The 18031-nt window shown below is 40.9% G+C and overlaps 1 protein-coding gene and 1 long non-coding RNA gene across 2 annotated transcripts in view; one reads left to right on the forward strand and one right to left on the reverse strand.

Annotated features, from left to right (window-relative positions):
• Nucleotides 1-10: 10 nt before the first annotated feature.
• On the forward strand, nt 11-7144 carry MIS18A (MIS18 kinetochore protein A). Its single transcript, XM_083611336.1, has 5 exons — nt 11-306; nt 1058-1124; nt 3123-3245; nt 5484-5577; nt 6204-7144. Exons 1-5 carry the CDS (start codon nt 114-116, stop codon nt 6282-6284), a joined length of 558 nt encoding a protein of 185 aa, XP_083467462.1. The 5' UTR covers nt 11-113; the 3' UTR covers nt 6285-7144.
• LOC310761477 overlaps nt 6476-18031 on the reverse strand; it is a 55683-nt gene continuing 44127 nt past the window's right edge. The window contains exon 3 of the long non-coding RNA XR_014547529.1: nt 6476-7336. This is a non-coding gene — a long non-coding RNA (uncharacterized lncRNA). The remainder of the gene's footprint in view (nt 7337-18031) is intronic.

Genomic DNA, 18031 nt, shown 5'->3' on the forward strand with positions numbered 1-18031 from the left:
GAGGCAAAAGAGAAGGGCTCGGTTTGCGCGCTAGAGCGGCACCGCGTTGCATCTGTTATTTCCGGCGCTGGCGCGGAGGGGAGGGGGCGCGGCGCGGGCGGCTTTGAAAGAGAATGGCGGCGCACCCGGGGGAAGACAGCTCTCTCCCGTTGACGGAGGCGTCCCCTGGCAGCCCGGGGCCCGGAGAGGAAGCGGGGTCCGAGGAGCTGCCCATGGTGTTCCTGTGCGCTGGCTGCAAGCGGCCCGTAGGAGACACGCTCGGCTGGGAGTTCAACGACGAGGACACCAACTGCATCTTGTTGAAGAGTGAGCGACGAGGCGCCCGCCCGCCCGCCCGCGCGGCTAATCACCTGGGAAACGCTCTGCTCCCGCCTGCACCGCGGCTTTCCCTCGCGCGCTTCCTTCCCTCGCGCGTGCAAATATTCGCGCGCTCGTCCCCCCCCCCCCCCCCATAAACCAGCATTCAGTGGCTCCTCTCTTGGCTTTGTTCGCGCCCTTCTCGTGTGCTTTACGTAGGTCTTAGGACCCAAGTCTCCCTTCTTGAGGCGGTTTTAGGCTGCGACATCACTTGAAATTATCTGGGCGACTTGAGAGGGCATTAAAGCAAAGGCATTGCAATAAAAGAAAGTGAATATGGTGAAGTTGCAGAAGGAACAGCAAAACACTTGAAAAGAGAGAACGGGGGAAAGATTCTGCAGTGCTAACGTTGCCATCCTATATTTGTGTGTGCGTCCAGTTATTTTCAGTGGGGTTTTCACCCAGGTAAATGTGCTTAAACTTGTAGCCAAAGATAATTCATGGGACTCAGTTCTAGTGCTAGTGACGTATATGCCACTTTTTAATTTCCAAAGTGTTTTGGAATATTCATTAAACTTACTCCTTGCCACCCGGTTGACCAAAGCATGTGGGCATTATTGTGCCCCTTAGTTGGGACAGAGGTTTTTGCCAACCCACTTCAGTGTTTTCCCATTCTGTGTTGGCGATAAATAGCATAATTGGGCTGGGAGTACTTATGGGAGAATACTTTTCTACTGATCTTACATCTTTTGATTTTCAGATGTTACGCTCAATGTTTCAGTGGACAAGGAACAAAAACTTTCAAGCCGAGCAGGCGAATATGGCTGGTAAGCGGTGAAAATCCCAAAGTGAAACAGATGTGTCACACAATAAAGCTTTATGCTAAAGAAGAAAGTCAAAAGAAAGGTTTGCCCTAAAAGTATCCATATAGGCTAATAGACAATATGTTTGGACTCATTTTTATTAGGAAGGGGAATAGGAAGCCACTTCAGAGCAGGTTTTTGTTTTTGTTTTTTTGAAGCCATCTGTTTTAAGCCTGTTACTCATACTGAATCTTTGAGGAAGTGTGGGATGTATATCTTATTATGTTAGTGTTTTCAGGATTTTTTAGGAGACATTCCTTGGGAAGTGTGTGCATACATAATAAAATTACGTAGGTTAATGATCTTCAGTGCTTGCTGAGTTGTCACTTCTTAAAATATTTACAAGTGTTCCAAGAAAAGTAATTTCCACACAGTTTTGAATCTGTTTGAACATTCAAGCTACATTGTTTGTGCTTATTGACTAAGACTAAAACTGGTTTAAGAGTTTGGTTCACATCTGCTAACCATCACTCTGAATAGTTGTTTTGTTTTTTTGCGCACTTGCATGAATGCAGTACATGGGAATTTGCACCTTTTTGACCAAGTCCTTAAAAAAAGTCCTGGGAAAGCCATTTTTTAAATATTGCTTTCAGTCAGATAAATATACACAACTTGCCTTTAACATTTATTCATAAATAAAGAATGTGTTGTCAACAGGCCTTTTCGTTGAGTCATAATCAGTGCTTCGGAAGGACTGATACTTAAAATGTAATGCAAGTGGTTGGAGTACCCAGCAAGGACTTGAATGTGGTGGAATCAGCTATTATCAAAAGCACGAAGGTCTGGGTGATCAGACCATGGCTGGGGACTCTGCTGGGTAGCACCCAAGAAGCATAAGAAGGTTCTAATAGTGGTTTCCCAACCCGCTTCAGGTTTATCCCTCTGACACCTTTGTCATGTAACATGGATCTAACATGTTACATCTAACATGTTACATCTAACATGGATGCCTGGTCTTGTTTATCCCTCTTGAGACCATAAACAAGGGGCCCCTGTACAAACCAAGACAGTTCAGCTTCTGCCTTATCTGTTATCTCTCAAATAGGCCCCAAGCTGGCTGTCTCCAGGGTGCCTGGCATTGTATTACAAAGCATCACATAGTGTTACATTTTGCCTGACTGCCTTTTCCCAGACTTGCTTGGTTGTTGTGTCTTCTTTATCGTGAAGTGGCCTTCACATGCACAGCTGCTTCTGACACCTGTGGTAATCTCTTGGCCTTCCTTGTAAAGGAAGGTCACCCACTCACAGTCACACTCTAGGCTGTCTTTGCTTTATGATCTAATTAAGTTGAAGAGCAAAAGAGAGAACCGGAAAAAAGGTTGCAGTGGTATTAGGTTTTTCAAACCAGATTAATACAACAAAGTATATAAAATAATTCTGTCTGATTGCAATAACTATTTCAGAATAAATTCATATCTTGACTGCATTGCCAAAAAATCCCTACTTGGCTGTGAATACCAGTTGGTGATTTTGGAGCCAGGCATTAAGACACAGACCAACCTAGAGGAGTGTTGTGAATCATAGAATTGTAGAGTTGGAAAGGGACCCTGAGGGTCATCTAGTCCAACCCCCTGCAATGTAGGAATCTCAACTAAAGCATCCAACTTCTGCTTTAGCCATCCAACTTCTGCTTTAAAACTTCCAATGCAGGAGAGTCTGCAACCTCCTGAGGGAGACCGTTCCACTGTTGGAACAGCTCTTACTGTCAGAAAGTTCTTCTGATGTTTAGTGACGATAACTAGGAGTGGGCAGGAAAGCCAGGTATGCTGCTAGAAGCTCCTCAGAAGGAGGACAGGATAAATCCTTTTTATTTAAAATATATGTAAAAAACAACTTTCCACTAATTGTTTTATGCCATTTGTTTAATTTGTACTGGAAGTGGTACATTGCTGTGTTCCGAATTACAACATGAACATGTTAAAATGATGTTACATATTTTCTAAGTGATGCTTTGCTTTACAGCATGCTTGAAACCTTGTTTTGCACTGGGTGCAACATGACCCTTGGAAGCATTTACAGATGCACTCCGAGACATCTGGATTATAAACGAGATTTATTTTGCTTAAATGTTGATGCTCTTGAAAGGTAAGCAATAGTTCTGTTTGCCTTTCTTCTGATGATAATTGATTATTTAAATACTCTTAAAACCGGACAACTTCCTCAATACTCCAGGTTATTTCTGATGTGCGTAAAGTTTTTTGTGGGGAGGGGAGGAACAGTAGCGCAAATATTTTTCTGTTCCTCCATGGAAGGAAAAAATGAATCAAAACTGGCCTTCGTTTTTGTTTGCATTCAGCTAGGTAACAATGAGGAAAACATCAATTTCTTCCTCTCTTTCCCCACTACCCCCCCCCAATCCTTTAAGTTTAACCATTATTCTGTGCAATAAATACCCGTCATTTCCAGAGATGAGACTTCATTGACAATTGCTTGCAAGTAGCATTTTCTAACACAGAGATAATAGTGTGCATTGTGTTCTCTGAAACATATCCAATTACCATACTTTCCTTAGCAACCATTGAAAAATTATCCTTGAATGCGTGCTTGGGTAACTACAAATAGAGGATTGTGATCTAACTGTGATAGAGGATTGTGATCTCATCTCTTCCTTCAGATGTATTTTGAAAACTTTTTCATTTAGGCTTGTCTTCACAACATGCATTTTCTTTTTAAATCCATCAGGATTTATTGATCTCTTTGTTACTATTTTTGGTATGTTGTGTTCCACGTTGCTATTTTTTTAATGAAAGTTGCAGATTATAAATTTGTAAATAATCTGCATTGCTCAAAATTCAAGTATTATGCAAATTAATACAAGCATAGCCTGGGAGCACAGTAATAAGTATTGCAGTGCACCATTAAGTTATTTTGGTGTTTGCAAGAACTGACCGTTTTGTTCAGTTGGTATTAATTTTAGGCATTGCACTTGTAAAGTTCTAATTGCTAAGGGGAAATATTTAGGGTGAAATCTTCCTAAGGCAGCTAAGAAAAGTCAATAAAATAAATAAAGATGACTTGCAAGATGTGTGGGGGTTACATTTCATGGATTGTATGTAAAGGCAAAATGACACCTAGTCAGAGCGACCCCGGAATATCCCACACAAGCGTCCCTACCTTTCCAGAAGCCGGCGCGCCAAATGGGTCATTGCTCCCACAAGGTTACTGGGTTCTGGCAGGCTGTTGTGTGGGCTCTGGAGGCTCTTGCGAGATCTCATAGGGACATACAAGATCTTGTGAGAGCCTCCCAGACCAGAACCTGGAAATAATTTTTAAGCTTTCTGCCTTGCGAGCGTTTAATTTGTGTGATTGCCACTGGCCATCCACCAAGTGCATAAAGCTGCAATCATGCAAGTTAAATGTGCGCACAAGTTGTGAGTTAACTGTGCACCAAATGCCAGTATTAACAAATTATACCAGTAAAGTAAGGATTAAAACATGAATCTATCATAAAATGATCAAGGAAATATCAAGGAGAACATAAATGTTCTTAAAATCCTCTTTAAAATCACCTGTGAAGGGGCCACGTGAGGAGAGGTGTTCAAAGATACAGGGCTACCACTAAAAATGCCCTGTCCCAGGTACCTGCTAATCTCATGGTCCGTAATCAGGAACCAGAGAGCAAAGGCTCTGAAGCCAATCTCAGGGCCTGTACAGGGCCATAGAGTTGCATAAGGTTGAGAAAGATGTCATTTCATTCTTCATCCCCCTTCTGAAACCTGCCCCTCATACATTCTGTAAGACTTCTGTTCTGAGCTGGCTTGACCTTGAGGCTGAAGAGGAACATTCCTGTTAGGGATTGGGGATGCACCAGAACATGTTGCTGCAGATCATCACTTATCATACATCTATTTGGAATTTCGTCACCTGCCTTACGTACGTAGCCCTACATTCTCAGGTGCACCTTCACCCAGGTAACCTGGCAGGCTCTACTTATAATGCAGGCTCTCATTACTTAAAACAAAATAGTGGGAAGGGGCCAACCAGTCTGTAAATAATGTGTGCATTTCAATTACAGTGGTACTTCGGGTTACATACGCTTCAGGTTACAGACTCCGCTAACCCAGAAATAGTACCTCAGGTTAAGAACTTTGCTTCAGGATGAGAACAGAAATTGTGCAGCAGCAGCGGGAGGCCCCATTAGCTAAAGTGGTGCTTCAGGTTAAGAATGGACCTCCAGAACGAATTAAGTACATAACCAGAGGTACCATTGTACTGAGTATTACAGTCATGACTGCTGTCGCTGGTAAATTATTCTTCAGTTAATAAATGCTCATACTTTTATTGGGTGATTGTGATGTTACTTATAACTGTACAATGTCCAAGTTATACCTTAGGGTCCTCGGAACAAAAAGCTGAAATTGATGAAGAGCCTCTAACGCTTGAAAGTCGAGCTAGCTTAGAAGAGTCATTAGGAAGGGTAAGATGGTTATTTTATGTTTTACTTTTTTCAGATGTGAAAGATGGTGTGATGGTGGTTCCTTCTTAAAATCCCTCTTCTTAAGAAATACAGTAATCATGTCAGTAGATCTTGTTAAGGGAAATGGGGGAGAAAAGAGACATGAGATTCTTTTTGTACTATATGAGAAAATAATGGCAATTTGCAACTGGGGATGCAGATGTGTTGAAATATGCATGCAGCTGCTGAGTTCTCCATGTAGTTCTGGCTGGAGATCAATGTGCAAATACAGCCCCAAACAGACAGAGCATGCTGTCATCCTCTGATCATGCCAGTCAACCAGAAGGTTGGTGGTTCAAGTCCACCCAGGGATGGCTGTGGGCAGGATTCCTGCATTGCAAAGGGTTGGACTAGATGACTCTTGCAGTCCGTTCCAACTCTATGATTCTATGATCTCTACCATATGGGGGAGGGTGACATCCATTCCTGTCTTCTGTGATCCTACTCATGACATATTGAGGAGGCAGGATGAGCGTCAGGTACACTGGCTTGTAATTCATTTGTGGGCCCATGAATTTGGGACACAACTTATAATTAACATCTAATGTAAACTAAAATGTTTCTTGCCCCCCCCCCTTACTTAACAGGCAGAAACGATTTTGAAGGCATTGGAGCAACGATTATCTGTAGTTGAATCAAGTTTTGCATCTCTTCACAACATTGGCTGAATAATTATTATTGATATTACTAATAATAATGACACTTGAGTTTGAAGTATGTTGAATCACTGCTGGAGTTGTCTGGTTAAAAACAAGTGTTTCCCAGTGTCCTAGAGCTTGTAAATGCAGATACCTGAGGAAGGAGAATACTTCTGGAAAGCCAGACATCCTTTAGAAATTCTGGTCGTGAATGTTGTTGGTTTTTTTTAAAAAATATTTTTTTACTCTCATCTTTTCTAAATCACTGAAATGCAAATATTGTTATCAATATTCTCTTGTACCTTTTTTGGTTTTATATTTTGATTTATATTTCTTTTATGATTTTTCACATTGCTTTTGGCAGATTAGGAGCAAGTGTGGCTAACCTGCTTTTTCTGAAGAAGAATGGCAGCAGTAGTGTGTTAGCTGCTTAATAGATCAATGGAATAACACTTTCATTTATAGTAGCAGCTGTTTAGTCGTCTGTTAGTTGTGGGTACTGATATAATGAGCCGTGTTGGCTGAACCTACATCTGTGGAACTTGTTAGCTTGTTTAAATGATTCAATTGTTAATGTTTATACTCCAGCCTTCCAAGAATTAGATTTAAATTTCACAGAAGATGCTAGCAGTGGCCTGATGAGAATTTCAAAAGTAAAAAAGGAGCAAGTGATACTTTGACTGTATTGTCTTTTTTGTAAATAAAAGAATAAAATATGATAGAACTCTGCTTCAGTTTTATAACTGTATTGTGTACAAGTTATTTAGAGAGATTTGATTCCTAGTACTGTGACACTTGAATAAATGTAAATAGTGCTGTAAACGTTTCATTAAAAAATTTCTACAGCTGAACTGGAATTTAAAACTGTTCAGTAAAAGTGTTTTATTGCAGGTCTTTGTGCTCATTCTTAATCACCTCGTCCTCCAAATTGAAGCTTCATGCCGTTTGCCAAACTTGAATGCCTTTCATATTCCAAATAACCTAGGTGCCATTAGTCATCACAGAGTTTTCATTATGCTGCAGCACATTCTGTTCACATCTAATTGCAGCACATCATGCTGTTTCATCCTTATTTTCTCTTTCTTTAAAAAAATGGAAAACAGGCACTGTTCACCAAGAAAAGGCTTTTATAAAATAGATGCTTATATATAGTAGTAATTCTATCTGTAATGAAGCTGGAAGCTCAAGCAAACATTGCCATTTCTTTTCAAGTTAATTTGGTAGGATTTCTATCTTGGCATGTGAATAAAACTAAAGGTAATTGGCATCATTAAGTTACGGAAATTTGCAGATTGAGAGTTTCCTGTCCCTTACTTCCCCTGTAATCACCTCTTCCCAAAAAGTATAACCAGACAATCCGGGAGGAACCCTTCTGAACAATTTGGGATTGGGTGTAGGAGATGGGGGGCAGGACTTGGCAAGAACTCAGCCTAGTTTTGGGTGATTCCCCCCCTCCTACCACAACTCATTGCTGTGCCTGTTACTGTTTTTTGTACCACTAACATGTAGTCCAGATGCTTGTAAGTTTTCCTGATCATGTTTATGACCATCGGATGTTTTCTCCAATGTAAGAAGATGCTGATTTGGATCAGATAACAAGGGTAGCTGATTTCTCAGATGCAAATGTAAAACACAATTTTTTATTGCAATCTCAAAACAAATTTTGAAATAACAGCTTTCCATTCACCCAAATGAAAGCTGAAAACGGCTGCCATTGCTGATCTTTTTCTACATTTGGCATCTTGATACAGCTTTTTAATATGGACTATTAGGACTGATTTATTGAACACGAGTGGGACTTACTTGCTAATAGACATATAGAGGATTGTACTGTAGAGCTGTAATGTTTTAGAATATATGAATATACTTCTAAAATGCAGATAAGAAACTGGATAAATATACATCTCTTTCAAAGATGCCACTAGTAAATGCAAGCCAGCAGTATCCTTTCTTCAACATGTCCTGTTGAAACGTATGCATGGATGTTCTAAGTAAATAAGGTTGAAGCCTGGCTGTGACTGAAGTCTGACATATGTAATAGTGTTTGATTTTGCAGTATATTTCTCAAAATATGATTTAAATATCTTTGAGCTGATGAAATTTTTAATTGTTTTACTTGTGAGCCATGCAGATAATGCAGGGTGATCTATAAATAAAAGTAGCATACGGTAATGTTAGATAACAAAATCTCAATGGGTAGTATTATCATGTCTTCATTAAGTGAGTATTATCTTCTACTCTCAAGTGACATTAGTTCCCTGCACATGTAGAATGGGGTGCAAGGCTGTGCCCTGGCTACTTACCCTGTTCCTGCAGTGTCTGCTGGACTTTTTAAAAATAATAATGCCATTTACAATTTTGTAGGTGTTTCATGTGCATTAGAAGGATAAAGAGTCACATGAAGATTCGATAGATGACCCTATGTGTATGTAGAAAACTTACTATAGGTTACATACACAGGAGCCATATGAGTGGGGAATGGAAACCTTCCATGGTAAAGGGCAAGCCCAGATTTACATTAAATCCTTAATCTAATTTAGCACCTTTCCCCCCAACTTCATCATTACAGTGGTACCTCGGGTTAAGAACTTAATTCGTTCTGGAGGTCCGTTCTTAACCTGAAACTGTTCTTAACCTGAGATACCACTTTAGCTAATGGGGCCTCCTGCTGCTGCGGCGCCGCGGGCACACAATTTGTGTACTCATCCTGAAGCAAAGTTCTTCACCTGAGGTACTATTTCTGGGTTAGCAGAGTCTGTAACCTGAAGCGTCTGTAACCCGAGGTACCACTGTACAGCTAAAACAATCATTATTTAACAAAGTGTATATACCACTTGATGGCAATAAAACCCCCAAGCCATTAACAAGAAATATTAAAATTCTCAATTAAAAAAGTTAAAAGTACTGTAAATAAAACATTTAAAAGATAATTAAAGTTAACATTAGACTACAGTGGTACCTTGGGTTACAGATGCTTCAGGTTACAGACGCTGCTAACCCAGAAATAGTACCTCTGCTTCAGGATGAGAACAGAAATTGTGTGGTGGCGGCAGTGGTAGGTCCCATTAGCTAAAGTGGTAACTCAGATTAAGAACAGTTTCAGGTTAAGAACGGACCTCTGGAACGAATTAAGTTCTTAACCCGAGGTACCACTGTAAAGAGATTAAAACATCAAAATCCAGGATTCCGTAAACAAAAACGTTTTAAGCAGGTGCCAGAGAGTATAGCGAAGGCACCTGCCTGATGTTTAACAATCCGTATTCCTGGGAAGATGGGAATTGTAGCTCTGTGAGGGGAATAGGGGGTGTCCAACGAGCTTTTAACACTCTTAACAAAGTACGGTTCTCAGAATTCACTGTTTAGAGTGGCATGATACTGATTTCAATTTATAGTGCATATGGAGCCAGAATAATGCACCCTGTCTTCATCTACCCTACTGAACTGTCTACCCTGAGTTTGTTTTAAACCTTTGCAGCCAAAATTTGCTGTTTCTAGATGGAACACAATTCTGTTATTTGGGAGTATGTGCTTTTATTTTGATTGGCTAGTGATCTTCAGATTATATTACAGGAAATGGGGTTTTCATTTCAGTCTGCAAATTGCATGCAAATACTATCCTGACTAGTTTTCTGCTTTAATTAATGGCTTTATTAAAGTCATTAGAAAAAGCAGAAGTGATGCTGTGGCATGCAATGACACTGGAAGGTTATGGAATAAGGTACTGCTTTGCACATTCTTAAGTGAGATCACACTCATTGTGCAGTTCCTCACACGTTTGCTTGTTAGAGCTTTGAGGAAGGATGTGGAATAATGAATTTGTAAGCAAGTATAAAGTTCTAATTGTCTTGCAAATTGAGTATAGAGAGCAAATTGCTCTTGCTGAGAAGATACAAATAAGATGGCCTACTGTTCCTTTAAATCCTGTGAGTTTATTTAAATGCTTGCAAAATAAAAATCTCCTATTAACTAAAATCCATGGCTGAATTAAAACACCCACTAGTCCCAGAAGCAAAAGATCCAACATAAAACACTATTGAGGCCCTGGTCTCGCTATGGAATGGCAAGATGAAACAAGTGGTTGATACTATTGTCATGGAATTCTACTCAATATTGATCTGGAGCAGATTCCAATGTATAGTTAGTGGACTTAAGCACGTTGCAATATTCCCAAAAAATATATCTGAGGCAATTGTATTTCGTCCAGCTGAGCTTTACTGCTACTGAAGGCAAATGAGCATAATGATCACAAATCCAGTACATTCAGGATTGTCCATAATAAATCCAGTTGCAGCAGACTGAACTTAAACTTACAATAAGTCTAAAACCTTAACACTAAGCATTCTATCTACAAAGGTAAAGGCAAAGAACCCCTGGATGGTTAAGTCCAGTCAAAGGTGACGGGTGGTGGTGCTCATTTCACTTTCAGGCCGAAGGAGCCAGCGTTTGTCCATAGACAGCTTTCCCAGTCATGTGGTCAGCATGACTAAACCACTTCTGGTGCAACAGAACACTGTGACAGAAACCCGAGCGCATGAAAATGCCTTTTAATCTTCCCACCACAGTGGTATCTATTTATCTACTTGCACTGGTGTGCTTTCGAACGGCCAGGTTGGCAGGAGCTGGGACAGAGCAACGGGAGCTAACCCCGTCGTGGAGACTCGAACTGCCGACCTTGCGATCGGCAAGCCCAAGACGCTCTGGTTTAGTCCACAATGCCACCCACATCCCACTATGTACAGAATACCATACCAGAAGGAATAGAGTAGAAAGAGAAAGTGAAACCCAGGCTCCTTCTGGCCTATTATTATAGTCACCCTGACCTTGACAGAAGAGATAACAGAACCAGTTTAAGCCAACTGTACTCAGCTTCTCTGAACAAATAACCCAGACATCACAAACCTGCTTGTTTCTTTCACACAGAGAAGCTTCCAGAACCCTCTTGAATTAAGTAGAATAGGGTCGATGTCTACACATCAGATCAATACTTTCTGTACTAAGAAATGCAAACTGACAATTATTGCTCCTGAGCATCCTCTCTGGCGTTTTGGAGCTCAAGCACCTCCTTGGTACTCTGAGGAGCTCTGAACTATGAAACAGGCTGGATGAAGATGAGCGCCGGTAGCGCAGGCCTCACTCTGAAGCTGACCAATCACTGGTACGAACACATTGAGTTATCGCTCAATTCCATATAGCACAGGAAAGCGCTCAATAGGCATAGTAGCCATTTTTAAAATATGCTTTAACTGAGTGCAGCCCACTCTTGCCTTAATTGTTGCACAATGTGCCCCCATGCTTTCCCCAAATCTACTATGGAGGGTTGGGGCAAAAACCCAGAACAGATTTAGAGGGTGTGCAAGGAGAGAGAATAGAAGTTCAATTCCACAGCCACAAATACACTAGTGAAAATACTTCGTTGAGATAACCCCTCCCCCAAGAGTTCAAAGGCATATTTTGTCAGCTTGTTATGTCTCCCATAATTGTTTCCTCAGCCCAAAATGTTTTCCCACTTCTTCGTGCTTTCCAGTCAAGCAGGTGTGCCTGTTACAGATTCCCTCTGATAACAGTTCAAAACATGAGTTCCTCCCGTAAGGGAACTTTAAGCTTATAGCTGTAAGGAAAGAGGGGGAAGTTGTATGAATTATTATTTGTGGAACTAGTGATTCAACTCATTAGAACAGAAACTGAGTGACTAAATGCTTACATACAATTTCTCATGAAAACATAAACACTGTAATGATAAAATATCTGACAACTCTTCATTACGCTGAACCAGTATCCTTGTACAGTGGTACCTCTGGTTAATTCGTTCTGGAGGCCCGTTCTTAACCTGAAACTGTTCTTGAGGTACCACTTTAGCTAATGGGGTCTCCCGCTGCCACCGCGCCGCCACCACACGATTTCTGTTCTCATCCTGAGGTAAAGTTCTTAACCTGAGGTACTACTTCCAGGTTAGCAGAGTCTGTAACCTGAAGTGTCTGTAACCCGAGGTACCACTGTAATTGAACTATGAGTCTTATCTTCCAAGCCCAGAGACAGCACATGTCCAGCCACTTCTGTCCATTATTTACTTCAATAAAACTTAGTTCAATCAAAGCCCAGAGGTTTCTGCATTAACTTCAATTAGCATTGTGCTTGGAGAGAGCAATTCAAACATTCTTTGTTATGCTGCTGAACCCTCTTGTTTGCAATTCTAATCTTGTGTGTGTTTACTGCATTCGCTGGGACATATCACCAAATAAGTGCTGTCAATGTTTTTGTTTAGAAACTTATCAAGATTCCTTTTAACATTTGAACTTTTTAGCATAGGAAAAAACTTTAAAAGGTAGGACTAAAAGTTTGAACTAAACCCTAATTTGAGCAAATGGAGTAGTGGGGTGTATGTCAAAAATGCCATCCTTAGTCTGCAATTCTAATCATGCTTACTAAGGATCAAGCCCCACTGAAGACATCTGGACTTACTTCCAAGTAAATATGTGTGGGATTGCACTGTCAGTGTGCTTCCCGTTTTTCCTAGCTCAGGTTAACTTCATATGACTAATATAAGTGTGGGATTATTTTTGCTATTACCTTGTGGGAGGAAACACACTGCAGGTGGTAATATAAGTAAATCTATCATCATGAACCTGGAAAGGCTGTTTTTAAGATTCACTGGAAAACATGATGAGGGAGGCCATGGAGACTTCAAATCCATTCACAATAATGCCCTCCACGTGGAGTTATTTTGGGAAGAGGAAAGGGAGAAGCAAGTTGCCGTATTCTGACAGATTTGGAAGTAGATCAGATTAGTTTTTACTTTACAATGAATTTTGATGTGTCCCATAAAATATCAAATTCATATTTGAGTACTGTATTTTGTTATATTCTCACTTCTACCACATGGTGGTGTAATCTGCCCTCTAACCTTCCTCTTTTGCTTTCACACTACAGTATATTCTTCACTGTTTTAAGGCTACATACTTGACCTGTTTTTTAAATCATAAAGATTTAAAAACAAACAAAACTGCAGGGAATTTGAAGGGTGCAGGTCTTGCTTGTTTGTTTCCTTGCAACTTGCTACAATTTGTGTTTTTTAATTTTTTAATTTTATATTGTGAACCATCCTGAGATCTGCAGGTACAGTGGTACCTCGGGTTACAGACGCTTCAGGTTACAGACTCCGCTAACCCAGAAATAGTGCTTCAGGTTAAGAACTTTGCTTCAGGATGAGAACAGAAATTGTACTTCGGCGGTGTGGCGGCAGCAGGAGGCCCCATTAGCTAAAGTGATGCTTCAGGTTAAGAACAGTTTCAGGTTAAGTATGGACCTCCAGAATAAATTAAGTACTTAACCTGAGGTACCACTGTATAGGGAAGTATACAAATTAATTAAATAAATAATAACAACTCAGCTTCAATTGTTTTATGAGAATTTTCATTTCAGTTTAGTTAAACGAATTAGTAATTTGCTTCCCCTAAGTAGATTGTTAATTATTTTTTCCCATGTTGGTTTCATTCTAGTCTCCTTCTTCAACTTTAGCAATGCTATGCAATCTTAAAACTTGTCCACACTTAAGACTTATAGCGGTATTTTTTTAAAGAGTTAATTTATAGCTGATTGGCTGTACCTTTGGCCACATGGGGCAGTTATTAGGTTGAGTTTCCTTTCCACACTAATGGCAGGTTGTGCCTGAATTTAGAAAAGTTCTGTGGCTGTAGTCACACTCCTTATGCACCCTCAGGTTCCTCTAGTCAGTAAATGTCAGGGTTATGTGTATGTGCAAGGGGATCGTCCTTTCATGACGCTCTCTCTCTCTCTGTGTGTGTGTGTGTGTACTTAATGCCTAGTATTCCAGAATTCTAATATGTGGAAGTGCAGGAGATTGGAAGAGAAACTATTTGTATGCCTGAGCTTTGGTGAAGCTGGGCATGGTGAAGAAATTTTGTCTCCAGCTAGCGATTGTTGTCATGGGCAGTATTTTGACTCTGTATCATTGTCTCTATCTGCCACATCTTTCCTCTGTAACTAAGCTTGTCTGCCAAACCATGCCCACCAACCCCCCTCTCTTAATGTATTCAGTGGTCTCTGTTTGCCTGAGCTTGGGCCTGAAGGATTCTGAGCCCCTGTGTTCTGATTCGATACCTGATATCCAATCACAGAACATTCAGGATTTGGGGCACTGCCATAACTCTGAGTTATGATTTGGAGCTTCGGAGTTTAGACTACCAATCACATTGAGAGTGGGAGTGTCCCAGGCCTTCAGAAATGTATATAAGCAGTCACTTTTCCCTTGTCCAGTTCTCTTAGTTCAGTAAAGGTTCTTGCTGTTATCACTGTGTCTTGCTTTGTGGGAACCCGACTACACTTCACCCTCCACACAAAAACTGGGAAGATGCTTGTACACATACTACACAAATGAAAATACAGTGGTACCTTGGTACTTGAACAGCTTGGCTCCGGAACAAAGTGGGTCCCGAACCCCACAAATCTGGAAGTAAGTGTTCCGGTTTGAGAACATTTTTCAGAAGCCAAATGTCCGACATGGCTTCTGCTTGAGTGCAGGAAGCTTCTGCAGCCAATCGGAAGCCGCGCCCTGGTTTTTGAATGGTTTCGGGAGTCAAATGGACTCCCAGAACGGATTAAGTTTGAGAACCCAGGTACCACTGAGTGAGGAATGATATCCATTCTGTATCTTTCACAAAAGTTGGACTTTTGTCATAGAAGAAAATGTATTCTTAGTACATTATTTCAGAATACTAGCTGAATAATACTATAATAGTAATATACTAGCTGAATAATGACCAGAGTGCCTGGCATGCTCTGGTCCATGGGGTCACGAAGAGTCGGACACGACTAAACGACTAAACAACAACAACAACAACAACCACCGCTGAATAATGATGACGTGTGACAGCATGCCAAAGAAAAATCCAGAAAGAACCCCCAAAACCAGCAACTGTACAAATAGTACGTGCAGAAAGGCCCTTATTTGTAGGCTCCCAGATACATTGCTCTGTTACTAGGCTACATGCTGTCAAGAGTCTAGACTCTTAATAATGCTGCGACTGAGGCCTAGTTGTCACAGATAGCAGATGAAGAGGGAAGCCTGTGTTTCTGACTTTCATCCAGCTTGTGGGTGGGAGCTCATATAATTAAGCAGACTGACCCTGACAAATGGGCTACTTCAGTATGTGGCAAAAAAGAGCTTAAACTGCCAGGAAACACATTAGATACTCTGCATCACAGCAAAAAAGGAGGAGAGGGTGAATATGTTAATGCCAGATAATAATTTTATGAACATTTCCAGTGTAGGGAACCAAGTCTAGTGAAGGAAGCCAAAGATGTAACAGCACCATAGCATGATCCCTGAAAACTGAGTCATTCTCATTAGGGCCTCAATGTCTTTTCTGGCTTTTCAGTTAAAGAGTAGGGTAAAAATGCTTCCAGAAAATAAATAAATCAAGTATCTGAACTAAGGCATTCTCTCACTTGCATCCTAGTGAGGCATCTGATCATAGCCTGCATTTTTAATCAAGGCTTATATTTTGATCAGATTCCTGTATTCTAAAAAATGAGCTTACATTCACAAATGTTTCCTTTCGAGACAGGACACCAGCAGGCAAGGTCTTTGTCGCAGGCAAGGTCTTTGTCAGAGGCCCCTTTGGTTTATTGCGGTCATAAAACAGGCTGGGAGCAAAAGGTCACACTGACCATACAAATTATAGAATACAATCAATCAAGGTTGCAAAAACAATTAATTACTGTGCCTCCCATTAAACTTGAGCCACATCTTCCTAAGGTTAAAAAGGCAAGAGCTAATACAAACAGCAGCTGGCTAGGGAAGAGGCCTCTCTCTCTCTCTGAAGCTGCTTTGAAGCTTCAGAGAATTTAGAAAACTTATAGAACTTAGCTTTTACTAAGTTCCTTTTTACTTAAGAAAAGGTCTTTGCTTCTAAAAATCTATATATGTTATGTATGAAATATTGGCTTAAATGTAATTATGCAAAGGATTTAGAAAGTAAGAAATTATAGAATCATAGAAGAGTTGGAATAGACCACGAGGGCCATTGGGTCCGGACCCCTGCCAGACAGAGAGACGCCATCGGAGCACTCCTGACATATGGTTGTCAAGTCTCTGCTTAATGACCTCCAAAGAAGGATAATGTGTGGGAAGGTGAACAAAAAGATCTGTTCAGATAAAATTAGCCACCATCTGTTTTGGAGTGAATAGGGCAATAGGGCAAAAGATGAAATGTTAGTTAAGGCGCCTAGTCTAGGGCAAAAGGTTATCTGGTAATTAAGGTGCCTTGTAGAGGTTAATGGCTGTTTGCCAATTATAAATAGAAGGAAATATAGCTCTTTGTCTCCCATAAAAGGTAATAGGAAATGGGTGTATCTTTTATGATTGGTTCTAGCGAACAGCCAATAGGAATTTTAACCAGGCTGATTGGACAGAGGCAGCCAAAGGAGGAGCAAGGGGGCTGAGCTGAGGGAATATAAGTGCTGGCCATAATGGCAGGAGGCCAGGCCAGAGCTTGGTAACCTTATACCACTGTGCCTCACATTTATTTGTCTGACAAATAAATTATTATTTTAATTTCTCTATTGCTGCGTTGAATATTTCATTCCAGCTAAGCGTTAACCACAAGCAGGGTGCTACACTAGTGCAGTACCAATCCTAGGGGCCTTTCTGCACTTACAAATAGTAAGTGCAAAAAGGCCCTTATTTGTAAGCACCCTTTGCTGTAGATCCTGCTATGTTTTGACGTTATAAAACTGTTTAGCATCTCCCTGCCACATCCCCTACAGTTCTAAAGGATCTCTCAACTCCCAGGAGCAGCTTTTGGGCAGGTACAGGAGGCTGTAATGGATAAAGAAGGTAATTTGAAAATGGGTGCTCTGACTTACACCAGCCGAGTGTTACAACCCCATTATACACATACACACAGGAATTCAGGTGCTGCTTTCCTCACTGCAATACATAAGGCACAAGCACACAGGCATTTGCATTTTTCATCTGACCTATATCTCAAAATTACACAGGGTACTGCTTGTAGCTATGAATGGTATAACTGTCTTTCAAGGCTCCAGATTCAAGCTTATGCTATCAAATTAACTGCTTCCTAAAATGTTTGGTGTGTGGTTAAACAAAACACATTTATTGTAAGTTTTCTTTCTGTAAGTGATATATGGCTGTACACTACCCTCACATCTTTTAAACTGCAAGTTTTTTAAAAAAAGTAAATTTTGAATTCTTCAGCATTTTGAGGCTCATATATTTCCAAAATGTATCCCTTTAAAGGTGTTGTAAGACCAGGTGGCGCTGTGGGCTAGACCACAGAGCCTAGGGCTTGCTGATCAGAAGGTTGGCGGTTCGAATCCCCACGACGGGGTGAGCTCCCGTTGCTCGGTCCCTGCTCCTGCCAACCTAGCAGTTTGAAAGCACATCAAAGTGCAAGTAGATAAATAGGTAAACAGCGTTTCCGTGCGCTGCTCTGGTTCGCCAGAAGCGGCTTAGTCATGCTGGCCACATGACCCGGAAGCTGTACGCCGGCTCCCTCGGCCAATAAGCGAGATGAGCGCTGCAACCCCAGAGTTGGTCACGCCTGGACCTAATGGTCAGGGGTCCCTTTACCTTTACCTTTAAAACTGGGGGTATAGAGTTTTGTTCCTCTGTCTGTAAGTAATTCCCATTTTATATGAAGCCAAATTCCAGGGACTAGAAGTGGGTGGCTTTTTCTTTTTTCTTTCCTGCAGAATGCTGATCTCCACTAGTATTCAAATTCTACAGTATCCATTCT

Source organism: Podarcis filfolensis, assembly GCF_964270895.1.
Source record: "Podarcis filfolensis genome assembly, chromosome: 4".
In the NCBI taxonomy this organism is placed as follows: Eukaryota; Metazoa; Chordata; class Lepidosauria; order Squamata; family Lacertidae; genus Podarcis; species Podarcis filfolensis.

Bases quoted from the DNA above. Each gene is read 5' to 3' on its own strand.
- MIS18A (XM_083611336.1), top strand. From the start codon at position 114: ATGGCGGCGCACCCGGGGGAAGACAGCTCTCTCCCGTTGACGGAGGCG. The intron at 1,125-3,122 runs GTAAGCGGTGAA...TTTGCTTTACAG, and splicing joins CGAGCAGGCGAATATGGCTG to CATGCTTGAAACCTTGTTTT. The intron at 3,246-5,483 runs GTAAGCAATAGT...ACAATGTCCAAG, and splicing joins AATGTTGATGCTCTTGAAAG to TTATACCTTAGGGTCCTCGG.